Genomic DNA, 16,914 nt, shown 5'->3' with positions numbered 1-16,914 from the left:
TGTGAGGTAGTAAATGTGGAAGTTAGGTCGAATTTATGGAAGTTCAGGTTGACCTTCCAGAGTGTGAACTGGATGTTTACCCGACTTTAGGTGGTAATTTCCCCGCAGCTTTTCAGCAGAGAGTCCCTGACTGGATCTAAGTTAAAGAGATGGAAGTTGAAGTCTAAGTTCCCAAAAAACACCTCGCTGCTAACCCGACTTTGGGTGCTGATTTCCCCGCACACAGAACTTACACATTTACTACTTGACACCCAGTCTTAAGCATTTCATTACACAACTTGCTTCACCTATTGAAAGAAAAATTACAACTTTTTACTTTTACAACTTTTTAATGTGAACGTGATATGAACTTTGAACTTCTTTTTTGAAAGAAAAAACTAAATAAAAAATATAAATTAAATAGCATTAAAGTCATCGTCCCCTTTTCCCTCCTCCTCAGTGGTCTGTCCCGGACTCAGACCCACTGGAGCCCGAGACAGACTCACTGGAGCTAGAGCTTCCGGACTCTTCCTCTCTGGCTTGGGCTTCCTCCTGGCCCTTCTCCTCACCCTCCTCAGTGGAGGAAAAGGAACTCCCAGAACTTGAACTGCTGGTATCTGACATTCCCTCCTGGCCCTCATCTACCTGATCCTCCTCATCCTCTCTCCTTTCCTGACCTGCCTCCTCATGGTGTTTGGGCTCCTCTGAGACCCCTGGCACATCAAAATGAGGATTAAGCTGTTTTTCTGTACAATTCATTAAACACTTAGAAAACATATCATGACAATCATTACAAAATCAAGAAAACACCAAAAACGACACCCACTTTTAGCCGGCCTGGCCGAGTCCATAAGGGACCTCAAAATACTCAGTCTTATGGACTGGGCTTGTTTGGCTGTGGCCTCCGGGACATAAAACTTTTTCGCCGTCTTGGGATCATGGGCCATTGCCTGACACACCTTCTCTCTCTCTTCAAAAGGTAGCATCACATCTGTCTGTGGGAGAGAAAGTGCTTTATGGATATAGAACATTTTTATATCAGCTTATTGGTCAAATTGATAGGAACATACATGAGTTGAAATTGCCGTCCTAATGTCCGTTAATGTGGGTGACCCCGGCAGTCCACACTCGGCCCAAACTCGACTGACAAACACCCCCATTCTTGTCATTTCTCCTTCTGCACTATTAAAGAACAGCGTCTTTGGTGGGTTATGGTAACCAGGGAGGCTTGGCCTCAATTCACAGAACTCCCTTAGGAGCCTGTAGAGGTCCTTTGTAATACAGATCTTTGCAGCCCCAAAAGTCTTCGCCGTTTTATGCAGAGGTACCTGAGAAAATGGACAGGCATTGGAAAAGACTTTACCAGACAGGTTGGAAGAACTTTGCAGCAGTCATTATATGTAACTAATGACCTGCGAATGTTGGGGTGGATTCAAATCAACAGAACTTTTTGGAACATTCTGAAGAGTAATATAATAAACTCACTGTAATGGTGAAAGAGGCCTTATAGGCCTCTGCGGTCTCAACATCCTCTACAGTCATTCCCAAAAATACACATTTTCGGTGGCCTGTGGACGCTGCCATGCCCCCCACCAACAGCCCTACCACTCGGGCCAGAAGACTTGGGTTGGCTTGATCCAAACGGAGGTCCTGCAGAGCTTGAGGTAACCTTTGGCCGACCTGCTGGATGAAGGCCAGGAGGTGCTCAGCCAGTATGAGTTTCCCTGTAAGAGAGAACAGTATACCATGTCGAGACAAGATAGTTTTATCAGCATACCTCTTTCATCAGCACCTATTTTCTTTCAAACTTACCACATTTAAACCTTCGATATTCTTGCCTTTGAATTACAACTCGGGGCCCTAGGCATCTTTTCCACAGGGAAAGCTTTTCTAATATCCAGCCAATCTTGAGGGGAGTGAGTCTGCAGCCATGCAGTTTTAAATACCTCAAGAAGGCCTCAATATCCAAAATGATATGCACCTGACTGGTTGGCTTCAGTCTGCCATTCAGACTTGTGAGATAGCTTGAGAAAAAGAAATAAAAAGGAATATATGAGCACTTCAAATATGGACTGTATTTTCAAAACTTTAAAGTGTGCTCTTATTTCATACCACGTGAATAGTGAAAACAACACACCTGTTCAGTTTGTGCATATCATTCAGGAAATTGAAGGTCTTATTGATGTCCCCCTTATTTCCTGACATATACAGGAGGAATTCCTTTACATAGCTCTTGCGTTGTTTTAGATTCCTAAGGGCCTGCTGGGACTGATTTGGTCCAATGAGGCTGGCTTCGAATTGGTCCAGCACATTATCTGAAAAATAGGTGGTCCCAGTTCTGTTCTGTTTAGGCTCTGGGCTCTGTTAAGCGCCTAGAGGCAATTGTATTGTTATAGCGCTATGCAAATACAATAAACTGCCAAACAACCATTTGAATCAACTTACCCAGATTAGGCAAGGGTGTCTCTTGCTGTCCCACTGAAGGGCAGGAAGTCTCCCTTGTTGGAGAGTGGAGTGGAGAGAGCAGAGGAGGGAGCGGCGATGTGTGGGAAGTCACAGGTGAGGCAGGCTGCATCATGCTGGTTGTGGGTTGTGGCGATGTATGGGCAGTCACAGGTGAGGCAGGCTGCATCATGCTGGTTGTGGGTTGTGGCGATGTATGGGCAGTCACAGGTGAGGCAGGCTGCATCATGCTGGTTGTGGGTTGTGGCGATGTTTGGGCAGGCACAGGTGTGTGGGAAGTCACAGGTGAGGCAGGCTGCATCATGCTGGTTGTGGGTTGTGGCAATGTATGGGCAGTCACAGGTGAGGCAGGCTGCATCATGCTGGTTGTGGGTTGTGGCGATGTTTGGGCAGGCACAGGTGAGGCAGGCGAGATGGGATGAGATGATTGTGGAGTGTCAGAACCTTGCTCTTTGCAAAGGGCCCTGAGGTAGTTCACCTCCTTCCTTAGCAGTTGGACATCTTTTTTCATGGCTTCAACCTCACTTGCCAGATGTCCAATGGATGGTGGTGTTGCGGTTGGTGGTGGTGGCTGCAAGGAGCAAGGTTCTGACACTCCTGACACTCCTGAGGTGGATGATGGCTGGACCTGTGGTGGATGATGGATAGCCTGTAGCTCCTGTAAAATGGCTTTCTTCTTCGCCATCTTGAGGAGCTTCTTCAGGCATCGACCCTGTTAAAAGATTATATTTCAAATTGTTTTAATCTAGCAAAATACATCTTCGAATAACATTTGATCAATTGTAAAAGTAAAACCTTTTGCTTGTGCTTGGTAATGATGTGCTTATCCAGCCGTGAGTACAGTTTGTCTGTACAGTTTGGTATTGGGCATCCCAGCTTCCCGCTGTACCTTCCAACGGTCAGGCTCCTCTCTCTCTTGTCTCTCATCCCGTGCGTGTGCCGCAGGTGACGCGCCAGGTTGGCAAATTCACCCTGGCACTTCGGACAAGTCTTTTTATCCTGTTATTCCAAAAAAAACTACATTATATTCCATAACAACTACATGAACTTCCAGAAAGCCAAAATAGTGTTCCAAAACAATGACATGAACTTCCAAAAAAACTGCATAATATTCCATAACAACTACATGAACTTCCAGAAAGTCTACACAGTGCTCCAAAACAATGACATGAACTTCCAAAAAAACTACATTATATTCCATAACAACTACATGAACTTCCAGAAAGCCAAAACAGTGTTCCAAAACAATGACATGAACTTCCAAAAAAACCTACATTATATTCCATAACAACTACATGAACTTCCAGAAAGCCTACACAGTGTTCCAAAACAATGACATGAACTTCCAAAAAACCCTACATTATATTCCATAACAACTACATGAACTTCCAGAAAGCCTACACAGTGTTCCAAAACAATGACATGATCATCCAGGAAAGCTACGCTACGTTCCAAGACAACTACATGCGTTTTCGGAAAAGCAGATGTAATGAGATATGTCCATACCTTCATGGTCGCAATTGTGGAAATGAATGACGAAGTGCCAAACCTTGCTATCTATACAGAAGATTTAGCATGCCTCCTAATTTGAATGGGCCCATTATGTTCACTACCACAAAAGCTACGCAGTGTTCCAAAACAACTACATGAACTTCCAGAAAAGCTACACAATAGTCCACAACATTAACATGAACTTCCAAAAAAGCTACGTAATAATTCAAAACAACTACATGAACTTTCAGATAAGCTACACAAAAGTCAACAACAGCTACGTGAACTTAAAAAAAAACCTACATTATATTCCATAACAACTACATGAACTTCCAGAAAGCCTACACAGTGTTCCAAAACAATGACATGAACATCCAGGAAAGCTACACTACGTTCCAAGAGAACTACATGCGTTTTCAGAAAAGCAGATATAATGAGATATGTCCATACCTTCATGGTCGCAATTGTGGAAATGAATGACGAAGTGCCAAACCTTGCTATCTATACAGAAGATTTAGCATGCCTCCTAATTTGAATGGGCCCATTATGTTCACTACCACAAAAGCTACGCAGTGTTCCAAAATAACTACATGAACTTCCAGAAAAGCTACACAATAGTCCACAACATTAACATGAACTTCCAAAAAAGCTACGTAATAATTCAAAACAACTACATGAACTTTCAGATAAGCTACACAAAAGTCAACAACAGCTACGTGAACTTCAAAAAAAACCTACATTATATTCCATAACAACTACATGAACTTCCAGAAAGCCTACTCAGTGTTCCAAAACAATGACATGAACATCCAGGAAAGCTACGCTACGTTCCAAGAGAACTACATGCGTTTTCAGAAAAGCAGATATGATGAGATATGTCCTTACCTTCATGGTCGCAATTGTGGAAATGAATGACGAAGTGCCAATTATTGCTATTTATACAGTTGATTTGGCACGCCTCCTAATTTGAATGGGCCAATTATGTTCACTACCACAAAAGCTACGCAGTGTTCCAAAACAACTACATGAACTTCCAGAAAAGCTACACAATAGTCCACAACATTAACATGAACTTCCAAAAAAGCTACGTAATAATTCAAAACAACTACATGAACTTTCAGATAAGCTACACATAAGTCCACAACAGCTACGTGAACTTCCAAAAAACCCTACATTATATTCCATAACAACTACATGAACTTCCAGATAAGCTACACAATAGTCCAAAACAGCTACATGAACTTCCAAAAAACCTACGTTATATTCCAAATCAACTACATGAACTTCCAGAAAGCCTACTCAGTGTTCCAAAACAATGACATGAACATCCAGGAAAGCTACGCTACGTTCCAAGAGAACTACATGCGTTTTCAGAATAAGCAGATATGATGAGATATGTCCTTACCTTCATGGTCGCAATTGTGGAAATGAATGACGAAGTGCCAATTATTGCTATTTATACAGTTGATTTGGCACGCCTCCTAATTTGAATGGGCCAATTATGTTCACCTCCAGAAAAGCTACGCAGTGTTCATCTAATACAGCTAATAGCTTTGGGCAAATTTATGGATGCAAAGGTGAATTAAAGACATGACTACTTCAGCAATCACCAATCAAACATTTTAATGAAATATGTGTACATCAATCTCGTTCCTTAACCATAATTCGAAGTCTGTTACGAACATTTTCAACAGATACATTCATCTTTTTGCACATTCCAAGAAGTGCTGGGTTGTTTTTAAGGGTGTTTTGAATACTCCGTACCCTGATGATCTTTTTCTGGATGTCAAATTGGAAGGCCAGTCTGAGCATTGCTAGGAATTCTGGTGAATAGCACAACCTTCTCCTTTCACGCTGTAAAGATTAAGAGGTCAATTATTAAGCAGTAACCCAAGTGAATTCAATCAATTAATTATATTATTACCTCCACAGGTCATACCTTACCTTTCTAGACGTTTTGGCAGTAAGCTGTTTGCCAGAGTGGAGCTTCTTTGTCACTGTAACTTTCTTCCCATTATCGCCCTCTTCTCCCTTCTTGCTCTTTCTTTTAACCGCTCTTGTTTTCTGAATCCTGCAAGCCTTTTGAGGGATCTTTTTCTTTTCAGGGATCTTTTTCTTTTGAGGTCTTGTAAGGGGCAGAGGAGGACTTTTCCTTTTTTGCAGCAGCTTGGAGAAATCTGTATTACTCAGAATGTTGTCAAGTTCATCCATCTCTGAGTCGCTGTCAGTAACTGCACTCTCAACCTGTGCAAAATATAAATGATTAGGAACTAAAGCACGCTGTAAAAATAGGGTCAATTCCGACAAAGCAACATCCATAAATTCTACTTACTGTATGGAATACGTTGGACTTGGGCTCCTGGTAAGGTGGAATGATCTGAGAGAACCGGGTCTCCTCATCCAGTTCATCCTCTAAAAAAACTGGTTTGAGTTCAATATACGTCTCTTGGTCCTCTAATTCATCAGGTGTTATGTGTACCTGTCCAGACAGACACGTGATAAGGAACTGCAACACGTTGTGATGTACAGTTAATGTGAAACAATCAACTTCCAAGAATTCTACTTACCTCTTCCATGTTCTGGGAGTTATCTAGCTGGTTATTTGGATTAACCAGAGACAACCCAAGATTTTCCTCCAGCTTCTCTTCGGTCTGGTTCACATGGCAAGAATAGGCAGACACGTGATAAGGAACTGCAACACGTTGTGATGTATAATTAATGTGGAACAATCAACTTCCAAGAATTCTACTTACCTCTTCCATGTTCTGGGAGTTATCTAGCTGGTTATTCAGATTAACCGGAGACAACCCAAGATTTTCCTCCAGCTTCCTCCAGCTTCTCTTCACATGGCAATAATAGGCTGTCCCGGTCTCTGCTTTCTCAATCCGATGACGCATGACAATTCTTGCAGTGTGTATGGATTTGAATGGAGAGATGGCGGCATTTATAGCCTTAGCTTGCCTACGTCATCTTGCTATTCAAACAGATAATAGACTATGCCTCCTAATTTGAATAGGCCAATCACATCCACTAACAGAAAATATACGCAATGTTCCAAAACTGCTACATGAACTTCCAGAAAAGCTACGCAATATTCCAAAACAACTACATGAACTTCCAGAAAAGCTACACAGTGTTCCAAAACAACTACATGAACTTCCAGAAAAGCTACACAGTGTTCCAAAACAATTACATGAACATCCAGGAAAGCTACACTATGTTCATCTAATACAGTTAATAGCCTTGGCCAGCTTTATGGATGCAAAGGTGAATTAAAGACATGACAACTTCAGCAATCTTTTTTATTTTTTATTGTGGTATACTATGACCAATATTATATAATAAATTATTAGCAGCAGGCCGAACAGGACTGCCGCCAAAGACAGTGTGAATAGGTCACACGGATTGCCACAGGTGCATCTGCAAGAAAAATGAATAATTTTAGTGAAAATAGTGGCAAATTAAATTGATTAGTAATATGCACAATATCAGTATAGAAAAGAGGAACTAAACTTGCCTGCAGGACCCTCCAATTTCTTCCACATCTGGGCGGCCAATCGGTATATTTGGGGGAACTGCTACATGAACAGGCACTATTACTGTGGTGAAGCCAGACAGTAGTATAGAATTTCATTAATATTTTTTACAGTAAAACTTTTGGACATAATGACTTAAACACAGAGTGAAAAGTTCCACATACCTGACATTTCTTCACCAAGATTTCCTTTCCAGCTTCACGCTTTTCCTCCAGCTTCTCTTTGGTCTGGTTCAAGATTTGGCTTGTCCTAGTCGGTGCTTTGTCAATCCGCTACATAACGATTCTTGCAGTGTGTATGGATTTGAATGGAGAGATGGCAGTATTTATAGCCTTAGCTCACCTACGTCATCTTGCTATTTTTACATCCTGCAAATCTATTGGTTATTGGTATAAATACTGGAGCAAATGAATTGGTTCAAATTATTGTCTGCAAGCCTGTGGAAACATATAAAAGGGGGATGAATCCAAAGGCACCCAACAATGGACTGGCAAATATTCCAAATATTACTATTGCTGACCGTCAAATGTAGCAGCGTCCTGATCAACTCGACCAACAAGAAACTTGTGGAGAAGGCGGTTGGAGGAGGCGCAGCACTGGACTGCCAATTCACCCTCGCCCCAGATGACCTTGGACCTCTGGAAATTGAGTGGACTCGGCTGTCTAACCCTGGACTAACAGAGGACCCAGTAATCATTGTGTATTCCGCCGGGCAGATCTATGACAACTACTACGTGCCACTCAAAGGCAGGGTCCACTTCATTTCAATGGATCCAAGGAAAGGAGATGCCTCCATTAACCTGCTACTACTGACACCCTCAGATTCTGGGACTTACAGGTGCCAAGTGAAGAAGGTCCCTGGTATCCAAAGAATTTCGGTTATCCTCCGGGTGATACATGCTCCCTCCAAGCCAAGTTGTCACACAAAGGGCACTGAAGAGGTGGGCAGAAATGTGGTGTTGCACTGCAATGCCCTGGAAGGTGCAATCCCCATCGACTACAACTGGCAGAGAACCACCGGACCCTACACGCTACCATCCTCTGCCCGCTTGGATGCTGTTGCAGGCACGCTCCACATCTCAGTAGCAGAAGAGAGGGATTCAGGGACCTATAGCTGCATTGCCAGGAACCGGGTTGGAATGGAGGGCTGCTTTTTGGAACTAAAGATTATTCCTCCTTCCATGGTTGGCATGGTAGCAGGAACAGTAGTGAGCAGCCTCCTGGTCCTTGCTGTGATCACCTTCAGTGTCTACCACCGCTACAAGTGCAAGGAGGAAATGGTGGAAGAAGACACCGCAAATGACATTAGAGAGGATGCAAGTCCCCCGAAACACAGAAGATTAGCCATCACAGGCGATGTGAGTGTCACAAGCAGCACCACTGACCTCTAAAATGAGAAATTACTTTGACTTGAATGAGAAAATAAAAAAAAGAACAAAAACTTACTTTGTTTGTCTTTCAAATATCTTTGAAAATGAAATGAATTGTATTAAAACACAAAATATAATATCAAAGAGTTTCACTCCATGAGGTGCTCATGATGTGGACTTCAGGTTCACCCAAAGTCGGGTAAACATCCAGTTAATACTCCAGAAGGGCAACCTGAACTTCCATATATATTACCTATCTTCCACATTTACTACCTCACACCCAGGCAGGGACCCTTTAGTGAAAGTGTGCGGGGAAATGAGCACCTAAAGTCGGGTAAATATCCAGTTAATACTCCGGAAGGGCAACCTGACCTTCCACATATATTACCTTACTTCCAGATGTACTACCTCTGACCCAAGCAGGGACCCTGTAGTGAATGTCTGCGGGGAAAGAAGCACCTAAAGTCGGGTAAACATCCAGTTAATACTCCGGAAGGGAAACCTGACCTTCCACATATATTACCTTAATTCCAGATGTACTACATCTGACCCAGGCAGGGACCCTGTAGTGAATGTCTGCGGGGAAATAAGCACATAAAGTCGGGTAAACATCCAGTTAATACTCTGGAAGGGAAACCTGAACTTCCATTTATAATACCTTACTTCCACATGTACTACCTCACACCCTGGCAGGGACCCTTTAGTGAATGTCTGCGGGGAAATGATCACCTTAAGTCGGGTAAACATTCGGTTAATAGTCCGGAAGGGAAACCTGAACTTCCATATATATTACCTTACTTCCAGATGTACTACCTCTGACCCAAGCAGGGACCCTGTAGTGAATGTCTGCGGGGAAAGAAGCACCTAAAGTCGGGTAAACATCCAGTTAATACTCCGGAAGGGAAACCTGACCTTCCACATATATTACCTTAATTCCAGATGTACTACATCTGACCCAGGCAGGGACCCTGTAGTGAATGTCTGCGGGGAAATAAGCACATAAAGTCGGGTAAACATCCAGTTAATACTCTGGAAGGGAAACCTGAACTTCCATTTATAATACCTTACTTCCACATGTACTACCTCACACCCTGGCAGGGACCCTTTAGTGAAAGTCTGCGGGGAAATGATCACCTTAAGTCGGGTAAACATCCGGTTAATAGTCCGGAAGGGAAACCTGAACTTCCATATATATTACCTTACTTCCACATGTAGTACCTCACACCCAGGCAGGGACCCTTTAGTGAATGTCTGCGGGGAAAAGAGCACCTAAAGTCGGGTAAACATCCAGTTAATACTCCGGAAGGGTACCCTGAACTTCCATATATATTACATTACTTCCACATGTACTACCTCACACCCAGGCAGGGAGCCTTTACTGAATATGTGCGGGGAAATGATCACCTTAAGTCGGGTAAACATCCGGTTAATACTCCAGAAGGGCAACCTGAACTGCCATATATATTACATTACTTCCACATGTACTACCTCACATCCAGGCAGGGAGCCTTTACTGAATGTTTGCGGGGAAATGAGCACCTAGAGTCGGGAAAACATACAGTTAATACTGCGGAAGGGCAGCCTGGTGCTATTCGGGAACTTCTGATGGGGAATTTATGCCCCCTTGTGGCCATTTGGTGGTATCACACTAGCAACTTTCAAAGACTGAAAAAAAATAGTTAAATGTCTTAATTTTTGAAACAAGTTACAAATATAAACAACAAAAATCTAAAAGTAGCTCCTAATTTTTTTTTGTTAATTTCTGTGAACACTTAGTCCTTAACTGGAATTCCAGAGTTTCTACTTGGAAGTGCGCGGGATTTGGAGGCATCCATTGACATTACATCTGATGCGCTAACTGCATTCGCTAACCTTGGAAGTGAAGTAGCTTTTGTGGAAAAATTCCAAAGAGACTACCGATATCTCCAAGTGGGCTACATGAAATTCCAGAAGTGCTACACCGAGTGCCAACGTGGTTATAACCCTAACCCTAACCCTAACCCTAACCCTAACCCTAAATCCTCTTGGTTTCTCACAGCACTATCTCCATCACCACACCAACACTGACACCACTGACTGCTCACAACCAACATACTTACATTTTTCATACATTTAAGGTCTTCCTAGTGGAGGAATACTGAGCCCAAAAAAAAAAAATAAAAAAATGGAAGAAGAAGTCTCTTCATTTGTCGTGTCTCACTTCTTTAGTTATTTAGTTATTTAGTGAATTTATTAAAAACCGCTTTTTAGACATGTTTTTTGCATAATAATTTTTTCTGTGTCTAAATATCATCTCACTTCTCATTCTCCTGCTAAACCTAACCTCAGTGGTTTTCATATTTATCAATACACCGGTTATATTCAGAACCACCATAGTTATCCACTTTCTCATAAAAACTCATCCAACTCCATCAGTGCTATCCATTTTTTCATTTACCGCCATTCACCCTCGTGGTCTCTTTTCCCTCTCAGTACTCTCCGGCACACATTGACAAAGACTTCTTTCTTTCTCTCTATATATAAAAGAACAAAAAATATTATTATTATTATTATTATTATATAGTTACACATTTAGACAGGTACACATTATACTGACATTCACAACACACAGACACACACACCACACACTCCACATATTAGTTGTTTTTCTTAAAATCTTTATTATTTCTTAATAATTTTTTCTTTCTCTCTCTCTCTCTCTCTCCTCCCTCTCCTCCTTCTCCTCCTCCTCTCCTCCTGTCTTGAGGCATCCATCTGTGTATGAAAAAAACATAATGAGCATATAGGGAAACTCAAAACAAATGGATAAGAATATTCAAGTAGCAACGCTGTGCCCATGCTTGGGTAACCACAAGAGGGGAAAATTGTTTTTACTTTCCTCTTGTGTGTACACCCCTCCTTAAACTACAAACCTAACCCTAACCCTTAAGGTTAGTAGTGGGCCCGGCCTGGATGGCATTGAATCAACTTTTCTTAGGCTTTCATCTCATGTCCTTATGTTCCCTCTTTGTGATCTTTTTAACACTCTAAGGTCCAAGGCCTTTTAGACTTTTCTAAGTTGTCTGACATGCCTTGATGTTTTTGTACATTTTGCTTAACTAAAAACATTGATGCACAAATGGAATATATGATTCAATTCTAGAAGACCTCAGCAATAATATCATGTAAGTAAAAGGAATGTAGTAAAAAAAGTTTAATTTAAATCAAATGTAAACATACCCTTGGAAAAACCTTGTTTCAGAGGTGCTCAGACTTTGTACACAAACACATTGTAAAGATTTATTCACAAGACTTTTTATTTCTGAGCCTTGTAAACATAGGTGTTGGCTAAACACATGTTAGTTTAGCATTCAGAAAGTATGTCTTGTTTCACTGCCACATGTTTATAATTTCAGAGTGTCCTCTGCCATTCCTAAATCTGTGCCCCTACAAATGCATATTGATGAGTTGGTGTGAACAAATCTGTGACACCTCTCGCAAAGACAAAGGCCATATCCTAATGGCCCTAGAATGTCTTTGTGGCCCAAAACCCCCGGAGTGAATCTTGCCACACCATGACCCAATGGAGATCACTGAATCACCATCCCCTTATCATATGAATAGCTTTAATTTGCTAATGGGTGGGTCCTTAGCAGCAGAAACCCCACTCAGATACTAGAAAGTGCAACACATCAGTTCTGTTCCCTGACAAAGTGCTTATTTATTTTAAAATGTTGAACTGTATATATTATAAAAGAAAAGGGTTCAATGTTTCCATGGTTGTTCTTTTTATGTCTCTAAGACGAAAACTCGCGGAGCTTAAACATTTTTTGGACAAAAAAATAATAATATCCCGGACGAGGGATATAGACCTTAGACAGTTAACTTGTCTTTAGCCACTTGTGACATACCGGCCATTTGGAAATGTTCACGTATTACCCCCTTACACAAAGGAGGTGAAGCACTTGAACCTAATAACTACCGACCTATTTCAATTATATGTTCTATTGCTAAAGTTTTAGAAAAATTAATTTATAATTAATAAGTTATCTTGACAGGAACAATATCTTGTCCCCCTATCAATCAGGCTTTCGATCCAACCACTCTACCTCAACAGCTTTGTTAAAACTAACTAATGATATTTTTTCTGCTTCAAATGATTCTAAACTAACAGGTGCCATCTTTATTGATCTGACTAAGGCTTTTGATTTGGTTGACCACTACCTCCTTTTGGACAAGCTCTATTCCATTGGTCTGTCTCGCAATGCATTGCTCTGGTTTAACTCCTATCTCCATAATTGAAAACAATGTGTTGTCATACAAGGTTCTAAATCTGACACAACCTTACAAAAATATGGTGTGCCACAAGGCTCAACTCTTGGTCCACTCTTGTTCTCTATTTTTATCAATGACCTCTCCTCATTCTGCTCATCCAGCTCTATGCTGATGACACAGTGTTATACACATCGCAAACAGACACATTTCAAATTCAATCTACCTTGCAATCTGGCTTTAATTCTCTACAACACTGGCTGGCAGCAAATAAACTGTCACTCAACAAAATTAAATCTCACACCATGATTTTTGGCACTCAACTAAATATTAAAACAAAGTTCAAATCCTCTTCATATATGATCACCTGTCTCGATGGTACACCACTGAAAAAAGTTGAACACATAAAATATCTTGGACTCTGGTTAGACTGTGGACTATCATTTAAATATCACATTGATCACACCGTAAAGAAACTGAATTTTTGCCTTAGTGTCCTCTACAGATCTAAACACTGTTTTTCATTTGCTGTTAGGAAGAGACTTGCTTCATAACTCATATTACCAATTCTCGACTATGCAGATGTTGTTTATATGGTGGCCTCAAAAACAAACCTCCATCCTCTTACTACTGTGTATAATAGATTGTGTAGGTTTATCCTTGGCTGTCCTTTCACAACCCACCACTGTACAATGTATGAAACACTTAACTTTACCTCTCTCAATATAAGAAGACAGTTGCATTGGTATCACTTTATTTTTAAATGTATTTATTTCAACTACCCTCTTTACTTAAAGAATTTCTTTGTACCATTCTCATTCTCATTCTCATTACAATTTAAGACATGTCTCTCAAATATTTTTTTCTACTCCCACAGTCGGTAAATCTGTTGGTAAAATGGCTTTTGAGTTTAAAGCACCATTAGACTGGAACAATCTACCAGGAAATATTCGGTCAATTTCATCATTACCTGTGTTTAAAAATGCTCTTTCTTCTTATTATGCAAACTGCTGCAACTGTTTCAATTAATATCTTCTTTTATATATATATATATATATACACAGTATATATGTATTTTTATTTAACATAGTGTTGGGGGATGTGACTGCTGGATAAATAGATACAGATAGATTGATATAGATAAATAGTTATAGATAGATAGATATTATTACTATACATATACAGTATGTATTACTATTATTAACATTAACATTATTATGCTCCTGAGCTGATGATCTGTTGTTGTGCTCTGCTTGGAGTGCAGTCGTATAATTTGTTATGTATTTGATGTCTTGCTGCAATTCTGCTGATCATTTGTTGTGTGTTGTTTTTGTTTGTCCTGTCTTATTGTTGTTTCGATGTTTATGTTCAGTTAATGTATGTTTACAATCTGATTGTGTTGTGGACCTCCTCGAAAACGAGATGGTACATCTCAAGGGGTTATTCCCAATAAAGATAATTTCCAACATTTAGACAGCAATTTAGGTTACGTTAATTAACCTAGATAACGTTGTTATGCCCAGTGCCTACGAAGCATTTATGATTGATTTAGAATGTTTAGGCCTAATGTTTAAATTAAATATAATTTTATTGAAAGTCCAATTGTCATTTTTGTTAGTTTAATGGCAATTTTTTAAAATGAGCAATGTAAATTAATGAGATGGTGGGAGATCTAGCAAGGAGACCTGGGATGTTCTCCTAGCTATTCATCAATCTTTTGGTACTAGGCTAACAAACGTGATGTTCCCACTGCTGTTTGCATAGCAACAGCCACAAATACGGGGAATATTTTTTTTAGGCTACTGAAATGCGACACAACTTCTATCCTAGGGTCTACCCTTCGTTTACCGACATCTACAACTACTGTGTGCTGAAAGGCAGCTTACTATTTACTTTCTATTTATATTGTCGCTGGCAACCGTTGAACCCTTGAACAGTACATTATTGACGATACAGTACTACCTTGAGTACCTTATTGCTTAATTCTTCTTCTGAGCTTTGTGTTTTAATGAACATTATTCTTCTGAGAGTTGTGTTTTACTGATCATTATTCTTCTGAGCCTTGTGTTCATTGGACATTATTCTTCTAAGCGATTGCTATATTCAGTAATGACATTTCTAGCATGAAATAACTTACTTATTTGAAATTGAATGCCTTGGTCTGACCTTTTTCATGTAACCTTATTTGAAAGGGTTGACATGAGAATTGCATGACACTGTCATAACCATAACATGACATAACATAACATGCCATAACATGCCTAATGATTAAACTTATATAACTTTAATTATAGTCATAATCTTTAATATAAAAAATTACATTTTTCAGTAATTCCATAATTTTAAATGCTGGTGTATCTGACTAATTATGAACATATACTTAATAACTATACCACTAATTATGAACAGTACTGCATTAAATGTCTGCATCAAACCTGGAATATGTGCTTCAGATCTCCATCTGGTTTACATTTCTCCATTTGGGTCCTGGGGATGGAAAATCAAAGTGAAGAAATATGGAGGGAACATTTAAACATCAACAAAAGCACAGTTGACCCTGATTTAAACTAGCCAGCTTGCTACCTGATGCACTTTGGCGATATATTTGGCAACACTGTGCTGTAAAAGCTGGACATTTCCAGAGGGTTTCAAGTATATTGAGTTTTCATGGACTTGCCTTGATGCATTTGTACCATCTTCATTTTGGAAGTTGATAAAGCGCTCTTCTGACTGGTCACTCTTCATGGACACACAACTGGGCCCAGGTGATGGAGGTCTCTCCTGATGGACGTGTCTATCACACAAAAAAGCACCCATGATTTACTACAGAGGCAGTTAAAGTGTGGCCAGAGGGAGCAGACTCTGCACTACAGCACCGGTTTGAACACACAGACTGGAGTGTGTTTGCCACCCAGGCCACACTGGACTCCCACACGGACATCAACGCCTATGCCTCATCTGTACTGGACTTTATCAACACCAACATAACAGTGTCACCACCCAAAAACAAATCACCACATTCCCTAATCAGAAGCCATGGATGAACAGGGAGGTCCGCCTTTTGCTGAAGGCATGTGATCTTGCTTTCAGAACAGGTGACACCCAGGCCTACAGTTCATCCAGGGCCCACCTGAAGAGGGGCATCAAAAAGGCCAAGCACAGCTTAGTTAAAGATTGAGGAGCACTTCAAAAACAACTCCGGCCCCCGGCACATGTGGCAAGGCATCCAGGCCATAACGGACTATATACCCATCAACACCAACCCCCCAAACCGGCGAAGCATCACTCCCTATTGAGCTTAACAGCTTTTATGCCTGCTTTGACAGGGACAACCAGGAGGCAGCCATCAAGGCTGTGCTCACTTCAGACCAGCCCCTCACACTCTTCACCACCGACGTGTGTGCTGCACTGAGCAGGACTAATGCACGAAAGGCTGCTGGCCCTGATGGCATTTCCTATTTATCTATTTTTATATTATCATTATACATTTGCACATACTTCTACTGTTCTTACTGTTCATGCCACTCATATCTTATTTCATACTGTATATATCCTAATTATCTTTTTTAATACAACCCCGAATTCCGGAAAAGTTGGGACGTTTTTTAAATTTGAATAAAATGAAAACTAAATTACTTTCAAATCACATGAGCCAATATTGCATTCACAATAGAACATAAATAACAATTTTACAATTTTATGCACAAAATTAGCTCATTTCAAATTTGATTCCTGCTACAGGTCTCAAAATAGTTGAGACGGGGGCATGTTTACCATGGTGTAACATCTCTTCTTTTCAAAACAGTTTGAAGACGTCTGGGCAT

At 40.6% G+C, this 16,914-nt stretch overlaps 1 protein-coding gene across 1 annotated transcript; it reads left to right on the top strand.

Annotated features, from left to right (window-relative positions):
* Positions 1-7,951: 7,951 nt before the first annotated feature.
* On the top strand, positions 7,952-8,860 carry LOC308379244 (coxsackievirus and adenovirus receptor homolog; the record flags this gene model as incomplete). The annotated part of the gene is made up of 1 exon (XM_080856307.1): positions 7,952-8,860. The coding sequence occupies one exon, from the start codon at positions 7,952-7,954 to the stop codon at positions 8,858-8,860; it is 909 nt and encodes a 302-aa protein (XP_080712433.1).
* Between the last annotated feature and the right edge of the window lie 8,054 nt (positions 8,861-16,914).

The sequence above is a fragment of the Sprattus sprattus genome (assembly GCF_963457725.1).
Source record: "Sprattus sprattus genome assembly, chromosome: 18".
NCBI classification, from domain to species: domain Eukaryota; kingdom Metazoa; phylum Chordata; class Actinopteri; order Clupeiformes; family Clupeidae; genus Sprattus; species Sprattus sprattus.
This window is presented reverse-complemented; position numbering and strand designations above follow the sequence as displayed.